Below are 13103 nucleotides of genomic sequence, written 5' to 3'. Positions count from 1 at the left end.
AGTTAAGTCTTCCTGCCTCCAAACATGTGCTGCTTTGTCCTGCAAGAGAGACATACGTGCTTCAGGAGGGGTTCAGGGAATGTGCCAGTCATGGATGAATACCTGACAATGTGCAAAAGCCCTGAAAGATGGGTGTGAGGATTGCAACACTTAAGTCCATGAGGGTGAGGTGGAGCTATGAATTTTCAGAATGAATCGCAAGTTATAGAGTTTGTTAATAAGTCAGTGATAGTGCGGGTTCTTTGGACAGTGTTTGAAGCTAATAGTGAGATATGGCAATTGGCTATACAGTCACTGATCTTGGCCACTCATGAACCCATTGAACTAATTTATGGCTCTGCATCTAAGTTCATTGAGCTAGACTATTTGGTCTCAGCTCCTTCAGCAGTTTGTCTGATGGCTTTCTGGTCTCCTGTGGATCAGTCACATCTTACTTTCTCTCTGTCAAGTCCTTCAGAAATTCTTTTGTACCTATTCTCTGTCATTTGTTATCATTTTTGAATGTTTTCCTGCAATAAAAGTCAAGTTCAAACCACTCCTAGCAGCACAATGCATTTTCACTTTAAAGGGACACAAAATGTCTTCAGCTCATGCCTACTTCTCCTGATTTTATACCACATGCTTGCGTTGGCAGCCACTCCATATTATTATTCACATTGCTTTCACACAATAAGTTGAATGAGGAAGCCTACATTCTGACAGCAGAGTATATGTGAATACTAATTTTAGCCTTGGGATTAGACTCCTGGATCGTTAGCACATGCTAATTCAGTGTAGGGGCAAACCTGTTTAAAATGAATGAGTTCATGGCCATGTTAACGCACCAGAACAAAGGAATTTGATATTCAAGAAACATATACTGCAAGATTAGACAGGTCATGAAATCATATTCAAGGATTGGGATGCCAGATTACCCCTTGCCTACTGCTTCAGACGTTGGAAGCAAGTAAATTTCATGCTGTTTTCTAAGTCAGATGCTTATTTTTTATTTATTCATTCCGGGGTGCGGGCTTCACTGGTATTCATTGCCAAGCATTTATTATCTCTCCAAGATTTCCCAGAGGGCAATTAAGCATCAACCATGTTAATATGGGTCCAAAGTCACACACAGTCCAGACCAGGTCAGGAGGGCAGTTTCCTTCCCGAATGAACTGAATGGGTTTTTCTGACCATCCAACATTGGATACAAAAGGCAAGGACAATCCAACATCATGATACCCCACCCATTTGATTTTTTGCCCTGTCCAGTCTTGCAGTTTACTGTTTCTTGAATATCAAATTTCTTTGTCTGTTGAGTTAATATGGACATGAACTCATTCATTTTAAACAGGTTTACCCACATACTGAATTAGCATGTGCCAATGATCTAGGAGACCAATCCCAAGGCTAAAATTAGTATTTACATATAGACTGTTGCCAGAATATAGGCTTCCTCATTCAACCATTTTTCAAAAGGTTATTTTTATCTGACACATTATTGATAATCATATTCAATATTTATGAAAATGATAAGATTAGTTAAATCAAAATAACATTACTTGTAAATTGACTAAAGTCAATAAATGGAGAAAGTGAGGACTGCAGATGCTGGAGCTCAGAGCTTAAAAATGTGTTGCTGGAAAAGCGCAGCAGGTCAGGCAGCATCAAAGGAACAGGAGAATCGACGTTTCGGGCATAAGCCTGAAGAAGGGCTTTGCCCAAAATGTCGATTTTTCTGTTCCTTTGATGCTGCCTGACCTGCTGCGCTTTTCCAGCAACACATTTTTAAGCTAAAGTCAATAACTGTTTGAAACATAGATAAATAAATAAATTTTAAAACACTGCCCTCCCCTGAACCATCTTCCTTTCTTTCCCATCTACTTTTCAACTATTCTTCTTCTACTTTGCTAGTGTTACCATCCCTGAATTCTGGGAGTTACCATTGATCAGGAACTCAGCTGGACTCACCACATAACACAGTGGCTACAAGAGCAGGTCAGAGGCTGGGAATACTGTGGCAAGGAATACACCTCCTGACTCAGCAAATCCTGTCCGCCATCTACAAGGCACAAGTTAGGTGCATGACAGAATACTCCCCACTTGTCTGGATGAAGCTTGGTGCCATCCAGGACACCTGATTGGTGTCATGCACAAGCATCAACTCCCTCCACCACCGACACTCCGTAGCAAAAGTGTGTAAAATCTCCAAGGTGTCCTGCAGAGATTCACTAAAGATCCTCAGACAGCACCTTCCAAACCCACAATTACTTCCATCTAGAAGGACAAAGTCAGCAGACATATGGGAACACCACCATCTGCAAGCTCCCCTCTAAGCCACTCACCATCCTGACTTGGAAATATATTGCCATTCCTTTACTGTTGCTGGGTCAAAATCCTGGAATTCCATCCCTAATGGTATTGTGGGTCAACCCACAGCAGATGGGTTGCAGTGGTTCAACAAGATAGCTAACCACCACCCTCTCAAGGGCAACTAGGGACAAGCAATAAATTCTGGCCAGCCAGTGATGCCCACATTCCACAAATAAATTTTTAAAAAACTTGACCAGTCTCTTCATTTTCACATTCTGATTCAAAACCTATTTCTTTGTGAATGCTTTTAATCATTTCATCAACTTCTTCTCTTCTCTCTTCCTGTGGAGAAGCTTAGAATATTTTATTGCATTACAGGGGCTATTCAAGTCTAAGCTGCACTATCTACCTTTTTGTAATCCAATCCAACTGAGTCAAAAACAAGGAATAACTCATCATTAATGTTATTCATAAGACCTTCCTGTGTACAAGTTGGCAACTGCATTTGTCCAACTTGGGATGTTACAGTAAATGCTGGCCTTGCCAATGATGATCAAAACCCCTGAAAGAATTTTTAAAAAAGACAAAAGTTCACAAGTAATGCATTGGCTGTAAGGTTGTTTAGCATGTACCAAGGATACAAAGAACACCATATCAATTTGAGATGTCCACATTTTTGTTAGAGATCCACACTTAATGCTTCTTCTCACTTATGGGCTGGTGAGCAAATTTTGGAAATATAAATAGTAGAATTGGTTTGTTTCATCAATACAACTAAAAAAAAACTTTCATGAACAAGCCTCAAATGGGAAGACAAAGTTATTAGTTTAGTTGATGAGAAATTTGAAATTTTGGAGTGCCTTAACAGGAAGCCACAGTTGGTCAGTAAGCTCAGGGAGTGATTAGATTCTCTACAGTGTGGAACCAGGCCCTTCAGCCCAAAAAGTCCACAACGACCCTCCGAACAGTAACCCACCCAGACCCATTCCTCTACTCGTGCATCTATTACTACGGGCAATTTAGCACGGCCAATTCACCTGACCTGCACATCTTTGGACTGTGGGGGGGAAACCAGAGCACCCAGCCAAAACCCCCACAGACACGGGGAGAATGTGCAAACTCCACACAGACAGTCACCAGAGACTGGATTCGAACGCAGGTCCCTGGCACTGTGAGGCACCAGTGCTAACCACTGAGCCACCATGTGGAACTCTTCCAAGATAGGCCCTGGAACAAGCCAGTTGATTTATGAGGAAGGATTGGACAAACTTGCTTGTTTTCCCCAGAGTTCAGAACAGTAAGGAACGATTTGATTGAAGTTTATAAATTCCTGAATAGTCTTGACAAGATGGACATGAGAGAATATTTTCCTTTGTGGCTGAGACCAAAACATGGGGACTCTTTAAAATTAGAGGTCATTGAGTATATATAAGTCAGAGATCGATAGATTCTTGATTAGTAAGAGGATGAAGGGTTACAGGGAGAAGGCGGGAAAATGTGGTTGAGAAACAGGATTGACTAATGGAGCAGACCCGATGGACCAAGTGGCATAATTTGGCTTCTATATTTATGGTCTCTTATGCTATTCTTTATTTTTCATGGTTTTTCACTTTCTGTCCTGCTGTCTTCTAAAGGTTGAACTAATCTAACTGTAGAATTGAACCTAACTTCGTACATACATTAATCCTTCAAGGACTTTTAAAGTGATTTGAAACACTCATAGCAGCAAGGCCATACTTTTTATTTCTGCCCCATTCACACCTGTTGAGTCCAACAATTAAAAGAGCTGCTCACAGTGAGTCTTTAAAACTGATTTGGACCATTTATCTCTATCTGACAGGCCAAACTGATGGTCAGTGCCATCAAATAGGAATGAAGCAGAGTGAAAGACTGCACCATCCGTGTTTCTGCCAGAGCATTTTCTACCAGGAAATTGAAGGACAACTCCAAAGCACCTTCCAAAAGATGGCACTCCAACCTAGCAACTCCAGGATCAGAGCCCATGGACTTTCTGACTACAAAGAAAGGTATAACTAAAGGTATAACTGCAAAAACAAAATGGCAGTAATTTAGAAACTAATATACCAACATCCTGCTATCCTGAAACTTGACATTTCAATCCAATGCTATGTTACTACTTGGAAATTGACAGAATAATCCTGAATATGTTAGAACAATGACTGATCAGTTTCAGTCCATTCCTGGCAGACAATCCCACTCTTGCAGCCAAACCTCCCCTCACAGCCTCTTCCATCACCTTAGCAGAGGAGTGAGATTATCAGCAGCAAATGCAGGAAAACCAGGCTGTGAGTGCAGGAGCAGCTCCTTACAGAGACTGTCACTTCCAATTAGGTGTATTTTGAACACTGTTAGGTTGGCCAGATGGAAAGCCTTATGGTGGACAATCCTGCTATAAATCTATTGTAATTTACTTGTTCTCAATCTTTTTCATTAAAAAAAATACCCTATTGTTGCCAGATTTCTTCGTTTGAACAGATTTTCTCGCTGCCTTTCTGCAGGTTCTCAGAATGGGGTGCAGTTGTCTCTGGAATGGGCATTTGTAAGCCTTGCTAATTTTCCACCAAGGGATTTACAGATTGAGTGGCTGTAGCATAATTTACTATTGCAACTGAAAAGTGCATCCAACTTTGTTCTCACCCAATATTCTTAAACATGCATTCATTCTGGGAGTCACTGAATGGATGTCTAAAATTGGAATCATGGTTGGTTTCCTATTTTAATGTATCCCATTCTTCTAAGGAAAGTGCCTTTCTCTGTCATCCTGACTCAGACTCATTGACTCAGCATAGGTTGTGAAGTGAACCTAGGATCATAATATGAGAAAAATCACTGCTAGTAAAACTAATTCATGAGAGGTGAAGAAATAAAACATTGTTGGAAAGCATGGCGCTGGAACAAGCAAAGTAGGTCAGGCAGCATCCAAGGAGCAGGAGGGTCAATGTTTCAGACATAAGCCCTTCATCAGGATTGTGGAGGGGGGGAAGGAGACAGAGGAATAAATAGGGGTGTGGAGATAGAGATGGAGCTGGGGAAAGGTGGGCGGGATGGCAATAGAGGGATAAAAGTAGAAAGTGATTGTGATAGGTTGTGGGGAGGGTGGAGCAGATAGGTGAGAAGGAAGATGGACGGGTAAGTCAGGTCAAGAGGGCGGAACCAAGTTGGAGGGTTGGATCTGGGATGAGGTGGGGGGTGGGGGGATTTGGAAACTGGAAAAGTCAATGTTGATGCTATGTGTTTATAGGGTCCCAAGGAAGATGATGAGGCTCTTCCTCCATTTGGTGAGTGGCTTTGATTTGGCTGTGGAGGAGGCCCAGGATTTGCATGTCCTTGGAGGAATGGGAGGAGGAGTTGAAGTGGTTGTCACAGGTTGGTGGAGCGGGTTGGTACATGCAGATCAGAAATGTTCTCTGAACCTCTCCACGAGTTGGCATTCATTCTCACCAATGTAGAAGAGACCACATTAAGAGAAGCGGATGCAGGAAATGAGGTTGGAGGGTGTGCTGGAAAATCTCTGCTGGATTTGAAATGATCTTTTAGGGCCTTGGATGGATGTGAGGGGGGAGGTGTGCGTGCAGGTTTTGCATCTCGTGTGGTGGCAGGGGAAGGTTAGTGATGACCTAACAAGGGAGTCGTGGAGGGAATGATCTGTGCGGAATGCAGATAGGGGTAGGGAGGGAAACAAATCTTTGGTGCTGGGGTCTGACTGTAGGTGGCGAAAATGGCAGAGGATAATGTGTTGTACCTGGAAATTTGTGGGGTGGAATATGAGGACTGGGAGAGTTCTATCATTGTTGCATTTAGGGGGGTTAGGATTCAAGGACAGAGGTGCTGGATGTGGAGGAGATGCGATGGAGGCCATTGTTGATCATGTGGAAGGTGAAATTGTAGTCCTTGAAATAGGACGCTTTTTCCCTTGGCGAAATGGGCCACCCCCACCCCCCTCTATTTATCTGTCAGCTCCCTTCTTTCTCCACATTCCTGATGAAGGGCACATGCCTGAACTGTCAACTCTCCTGCTCCTCGGATGCTGCCTGACCTGCTGTACTTGCTCTAGTGCCACGATTTTCAACTCTGACTCTCCAGCATCTTCAGTCCTCATTTTGTCTCAGAAATAAAGCATGAACTAAATATCATTAACTAGCTAAACATCTCAACCCAATGCTGCCTGCATTGATCTGATAAATTTACACTCCCCACCAGGCTATATAGTAGCTTTGTGATACTGAACCAATGAAAAACAGGAATCGCTAGAGAAACTCAGCAGGTCTGGTTGCATCTGTGGAGAGAAATCAGAGATAATGTTTCACATCCAGTGATCTTTCTTCAGGAGAAAGTAGGTTTTTCAAAAATTTTATTTTCGCTTTACATTACTGTTTATTTTTCTCCAGTCAGCTGCATTTTACAGGTAAGCATTATTTAATCATGAACACTCTAACTTTTTTTTAAAAATCTGTACAATGACCAGTAAGCCACTCTCCATCTACTCAGTCTCATTCTGCTGATAACCATTCCTAAATTGCTGTCAGATTGACATCGCACCAATAGTATAATCGCAACACTTTTGGGTAACACACCCATCAACAAATTGATGAAATTGGGTCCAATTCTGATTTTACATTGCACTCAGTTTTACTCATTATTGAAGTTCCACCTAACATTTTGGAACTTGGTCAGGTTGATTAAAATTACCCCCAATATATGTTGCCTGATTGGTAACATATTAATTGGAGAAAGGTCATACAAATCAGCTCAATGAATAAAGAGATGACTGTGGCCCATTGCTCTCAGTCTCACTCCAACATTACCACAGCACCTGACCATTACTTAAATGATTGAAGATTATGTTATTTTCACTATTTTAACAGAAAGCGCATTTCAAACATTCTTCAGTGTAGAGAAAGAAATACAATAATTACAGTCTCTATTTTTATTAAAGAGTCTTGAAAATAGAGCAGCAATTGACATCACACTTGATCTGTTCGCGTTGGACAGTCCCTCAACAGAGTTCACATTTGATTATGTTTTGTATTCAGTCTCTTGAAACTTCAAATAAAATCAAATCTATTTGAACCACACAGATTCCAGTAAAAGGAGACATTTGGTTTAAAATGGCAATGAATGCATCATCTGATCTTAGTGCAGTAGAAAAGTCTCTAAACACCGGGTGAGAAAAAAGTCTGTAAAAAACTTAAGCATTGAAATTGTAAACAGATATGTAGACACACAGCCACCCAGGGATCACTGGATTACTGTGAAGGTCTTACTCATATCTCTGAGCTGTGGGAAATTCTGTTAAGTACATCAAGTGAGATCAGACAGAACTCTTGCCCTCCTTTTCCATTAGAGAAAAAGAATCTAGTTAACATTATAAGCAGTAAAACTGGAATTTGATGTAGCTTACTGATATATTTCAATTAGAAAGTTAGAACACTGCAATCTACATTCATTATCACTCCCAAAGCTCAGGCTTCAACTTCAAAATTCAGGTGAACTGCCATACACAACTTCCTTTTTAGGGCTAATAACTTTCAGTTATTGCTGAGTGGTCCCTCCAGAAGCTAATTTCCGGGCAACTCAAGAGAAACAGTTGTAGCTTGCAAATAATGAGTTCAGGTCTTAAATAGATGCAGGAACTTTTCAATATTAAAATAAGCACTGCACTAATTTCAGAGACCATCACGGTCTGAGAAAAAAGCTTTGACTAATTTTTGCCTAGAAAACAGGAGCAACAAGGTTTGAATATAGACACCATTGAAATAGACTGAAAATGTGTTGCTGGAAAAGCGCAGCAGGTCAGGCAGCATCCAACGAACATGAAATTCGACGTTTCGGGCATAAGCCCTTCATCAGGATGAAGCCCTTCCTGATGAAGGGCTTATGCCCGAAACGTCGAATTTCCTGTTCCTTGGATGCTGCCTGACCTGCTGCGCTTTTCCAGCAACACATTTTCGGCTCTGATCTCCAGCATCTGCAGACCTCACTTTCTCCTCATTGAAACAGACTGGCCAACATGAAGCAATGGTTTTAAACTTTTCTCTTGGTGGTACCTCTTAAAACTACTGTCATACTGATCAACCATTGAGTCCTCCTTTCAAATAAAGAACATGGTCCCAGAAAACACCATTGCACTTGCAGGGTTCCCCAAAAATATTGATATATTCTCAGGGTTCCTGCGAATATTGGCACACTCATTAAGATTCCCTTCAAATATTCCAGGGACATCTTGCCAAGACCAACTTGCCTCTGCTAACATCATTCAAATCCTAAGAATTTTTGATACCTATAAATAGGTCCAAATTTCCAGTGGCTCCCCATGAACACCAGTATCTCCAGAGCTCCTACAATTACATCAAACACTTCTACGGATCCCCTACAAATTTTGGAAGACCAACACCATGCCCCTACACTGTGAATATGTGGGGTTTGCCAGGGGTGTCCCATTTCATGAGCATATTTTTTAAAAAAGCAAAATTTCTAGCCTCCTGTTTAAGTCCTGACACAGTCTCCAGGGGGTTCCCAAAGCCCCAACCTCTGAACAACTGTGAGCCACCAAAAGAATAACAGTGCAATCATTGTAAAAAGCCTTTTCTTTAACTGCACTGGCAAACAGAAACACATTAGCAACTCAAAGCATTCAGCAGAAAGCAGTGAAACATCAAGCTGCAGAGATATCATACAGAGATGGACTAGAATCTGATGATCCAGTGGTCTTTCCCCCACAGTCCCCTGGACCTACAGGTACCAGATACAAAGAAACTAACATACGGAGGAATATTAGAAATTAGAATCAAAATTAGCAAAGACTGTTACAGTTTGCACATTGTGTATGGAACTCTATTGATTTGATTGAGGGCCATGTGTCAAAAATATCTGACATTTGAACCTTGTTTCTAACGAGTAACTCTTGATGGGTTTAGCTGAGCGCACAATTTTTTAAAAAAAGTAAACTTGGCTATATTAATGATTTCCATCACCTTATTTAGTCGAGAAAACATTGCTAGTGCACATTTGCTTTTCACACTGAATTCATCTTTTGTAAAACCCTACAATCTATTTTTGTGTGAATAAAGTTTCTTTCGCAACGCTGCAGATGGGAGACTAAGGGGTAAAAAGACTATTAGTTTTGTGTTTTTTTAAACTCCCGATAAAACGATGCATTTTAAATAACATCTCACAGAGTGTTTTTAATGACTGTAATTAACACAGAAGCAGAGCGATGAATTGTTACGCATTTTGTGACTGCAAGACGAGAGCAGGTCAGACTGCAATCAGTCATCACATGCCACTGCCTGCAGGTACACCCCCACCCATAACAAAATATAGCCTGGAATATACAGTACCTTCCTAATTCCTGTGCCACTGTGTAGTAATCTTCAAAGGCTATCTCTCTGTGGGATCCATCTATCCAGTAATCGCAGCTCGTTCCAGACCTGGAGGCTGGCATGATGATCATGGATATCATATATATTCTTGTAATATTTTCTTCCAATCTTATTTGATGTTCCCTTTTTGGCAATATTAAAAGAAAACTGGTCCTCCCCAATTCGATTTTATATCTGCAGCACTGTTAATAAGTCAAAGGCAAGTGCCACATGCAATATTCTTTAATGCAAAGACCGACTGGACTGAACAACTACTTGCCCGTTCCAAAAAATCATTCTGTTTTCAAAAGAAGCTTCAAAAAGATACACCTGCCGTCTTTTTTTTGACACTGCCGAGGCTCCCCGCCCACTCGCTGCTGACTGGTGCAATGACGCCCATTGTACGTGGGGTCTAAGCTGGAGTCAGCCTTTGTTTGGTCAAACCAAATGTCAATCCCTTCGGCTGCTGTGACAACCAAGGCCCGGGAGATGATTGACACTTAGAGCCCACCCAGTGTCCTTAAAGCTGAGGAGTTACAAAAGTGCAATTACTGGTTTTCTGTTTTCAATCCTATGTTTCCATTTCACGGAACGGAAAATACCTGCTTATGGTATTCATTTCCTCTGATTGTCTGATTCTTGGCAAAAATGTGATTGCAGGACTTTGTTCACTGTTCTTACTCACTTATGAGAAGTGATGTAGTTTTGCAAAACGGTATATTTTAAGGAAATTTATATCTTGGGGTCACGGTTGTTGAAGAAATTACATAGAATATAGGTCCCAGAAATAGGTCACTTAGTCTAATCAGCCCATGTCCTTGTGTATGTTCCACTGAAACCTCATCTCTTCCTTCATTAAATCCTTTCACCATTATATTTCTATTTCCTTTCCTCTCACATGCTTATCTAACTTTCACTTAAATACAGCGCCTCGACTACTTCCTACGCTCGCAGGTTCTGTATTCTCACCACTCTCTTGGTAAAGAAGGTTCTTCTGAATTTTCTGGTTGATTTCTTGGGCGGGATACTGATGGCCACCAGGTTGTGCTCTCCTCCATCAACTGGAGATGCTGGGCTGGATTTTCCTGCCACTGTGGAGATGGGATTGGAAGCGAGAGGTTTCCATAATTGGGCTGGATGGGAGTAGCTGAATAAACAGAGCTCCCCAACACATTGCTGCGACTGAGCAACATCAGGTTGGTGACAGGGTCCACTGTCTCTTCTTCAGAGACAGTAAAACCAAGCAGAATGGTTAGCGTCCCACTTGAGGATGATTTAATGATACTGCTGGGCCTTCCCACCAGTGGAGTAATTTTTTCCTGTGTATGGAGACCACCACTTTCCAGGCTGTGGGTTCTTTAGAGCTGGAGACTCTAATCTCTAGTAGTAGCCATTGGGAGGAAAGGCCAAAATCACACCCATATTCTCATCAAGAGATTTTCTCTCCCTCCTAATGTCCCCATCAACCTCAAGTCCTTAGTGTAGACCTTCTGTGTAGGATAACACTTCCATGGTGAGGTGATCCCTCCCGTGATTTCCAATCTCCCTGGGCAGTGCAGATCCCTCCCAATGGAGTTGATGTTGGTCTTATGGAAGCTAGTAGGCACAGAGGCAGCCAATTAGGAGGCTGTTTTCCCAAAGATGAGCCAAGCTCACTGTCACCAAGCATGGATTTAGGATCCCCATTTTCTCCGGATGTTGAGGTCCCAGACTCTGTGTAAGAAAATCTAACCCATCCTCTCTGTTTATCAAAAGCTTTAATAATTTTAAAGAACCTTTTTAGGGCGTCAATCAGCCTTTGCATGGAAGGAGGAAAGCCTGGTTAATCATCTTTACACCCAGAGTGTTTTTTTACAGCCCAAGTTCAAAAATATAATAAAACAGAGGTTTCTAAAATGTAATTGTTGTTGTACATATGCTTTGGTATCACCGTGTCTGCACTGCTGTTCAAATAAAGTGTGGTGTAATCAGCCTGTGGGCGTACTAGCTAAGTAACAGTGAGAATTGCTGAGAGTCCGGAGGCAGAAATCACTGTGCATTTGGCGTGATAATTACACAACGTAACAATTCCTGCAGTGCATATTATTCTTGGCTTGAATTTCAGATAGCTTTTTTTTGTAACCCAATAATAAAAATTACTTTATTGGGCTTTAAACACAGCAATATTATCCTTTTTCCTTTTCCCCCTATAAACTATAGTGCAGTGCTCTGCATGGAGCAAACTGCTTCAAACCAGTTGTCTAATTGAAATATTGCCAAGCACTGTTAAGGGAACATCTCCAAATTACTGACTCGGACTGATGTGAAAAACCATCACTTACTGAAGTTCCTTTTATGACTAGTAAATCCTGCAGATGTGTCTTTTAGATCTACATTTCTAAATGATCAGTTTTATTTTTTAAAAAAAGTCACATGACATATGATGTTGGGGTGTCACTATCCAGGCCAGCATTTATTGCCCATCCCTATTTGTCCAGAGGCAGTTAAGAATCAGCCATTGCTGTGGGTCTCGAGTCACATGTAAGTCAGACCAGGTAAGGATGGCAGTTTCTTTCCCCAAAGAACACTGGAGTGCTAGGTGGGCTATTTCTGATGATCAACAATAGTTTCATAGTCATCATTAGACTTCAGATTTTTTTTTAATGAATTCAAATTCCATCATTGCTATGGAGGGATTTAAATCTGGGTCCCCAGAACATAATATAGGTCTCCAGATTAATAGTGTAGCGATAATACCACCAGGCATCACCTGCCCAGGTACAAGGCGACTAGTGTACATGTTTTCATTTGAATAGACTGATGTTTCTGTCTAACGGTTCCTACCTTTGGAGGGAGAGGGTAGCCTGGAATAAAGGGTTTGTTAAGGTGTTGGCAAAAGTGAGGACTGTAGATGCTGGAGATTAGAGTCAAGATTAGAGTGGTGCTGAAAATGCACAGCAGGTCAGGCAGCATCTGAGGAGCAGGAAAATCGATGTTTCGGGCAGGAATGGACACTCCTGCCTGAACCGTCGATTTTCCTGCTCCTCGGATGCTGCCTGACTTGCTGTGCATTTCCAGCACCACTCTAATCTTGTTAAGGTGTTGACCTAGTGGTAGGCGGTGCTACACATCAATTATTCTTTTGGCAGAAATTTTCAAATTGTAATTCAAATTGTACTATTATTTATTAACAGTGTCCTTTCAGAGTATTGCTTGATATTGTCCTGCTGGCTTAAGTTTGTTTTTTTAGCTGTACTGTGATGGAACGGACATCGAGCATAGATGAGATATTTCCACACTGTGAAAAAAGGCAACGATTCTATCATTACTTTGTAAAAAAACATCTTAATAATAAGTCATTTGCTACTATCAGTACAAAACCCCTAACTAAAATTCATATCAAGAATAATAACAATCAAATAAATGTCTCACAATTTCGGTATAGTAAATATA

General features: G+C 41.3%; 1 protein-coding gene across 1 annotated transcript in view; it reads right to left on the bottom strand.

Moving 5' to 3' along the window:
- The window catches only part of LOC132828977 (calcium/calmodulin-dependent protein kinase type IV-like), a 147793-nt gene extending 137988 nt beyond the window's left edge, over positions 1–9805 (bottom strand). Inside the window, exon 1 of the mRNA XM_060846219.1 lies at positions 9651–9805. Within this exon, the coding sequence (XP_060702202.1) occupies positions 9651–9772 (122 nt within the window). The 5' untranslated portion in view covers positions 9773–9805. The remainder of the gene's footprint in view (positions 1–9650) is intronic.
- Positions 9806–13103: the final 3298 nt, after the last annotated feature.

Source organism: Hemiscyllium ocellatum, chromosome 28 (genome assembly GCF_020745735.1).
Source record: "Hemiscyllium ocellatum isolate sHemOce1 chromosome 28, sHemOce1.pat.X.cur, whole genome shotgun sequence".
Taxonomy (NCBI): domain Eukaryota; kingdom Metazoa; phylum Chordata; class Chondrichthyes; order Orectolobiformes; family Hemiscylliidae; genus Hemiscyllium; species Hemiscyllium ocellatum.
The sequence above is the reverse complement of the archived record's forward strand: the minus strand, read 5'-3'. Positions and strand labels throughout refer to the sequence as shown.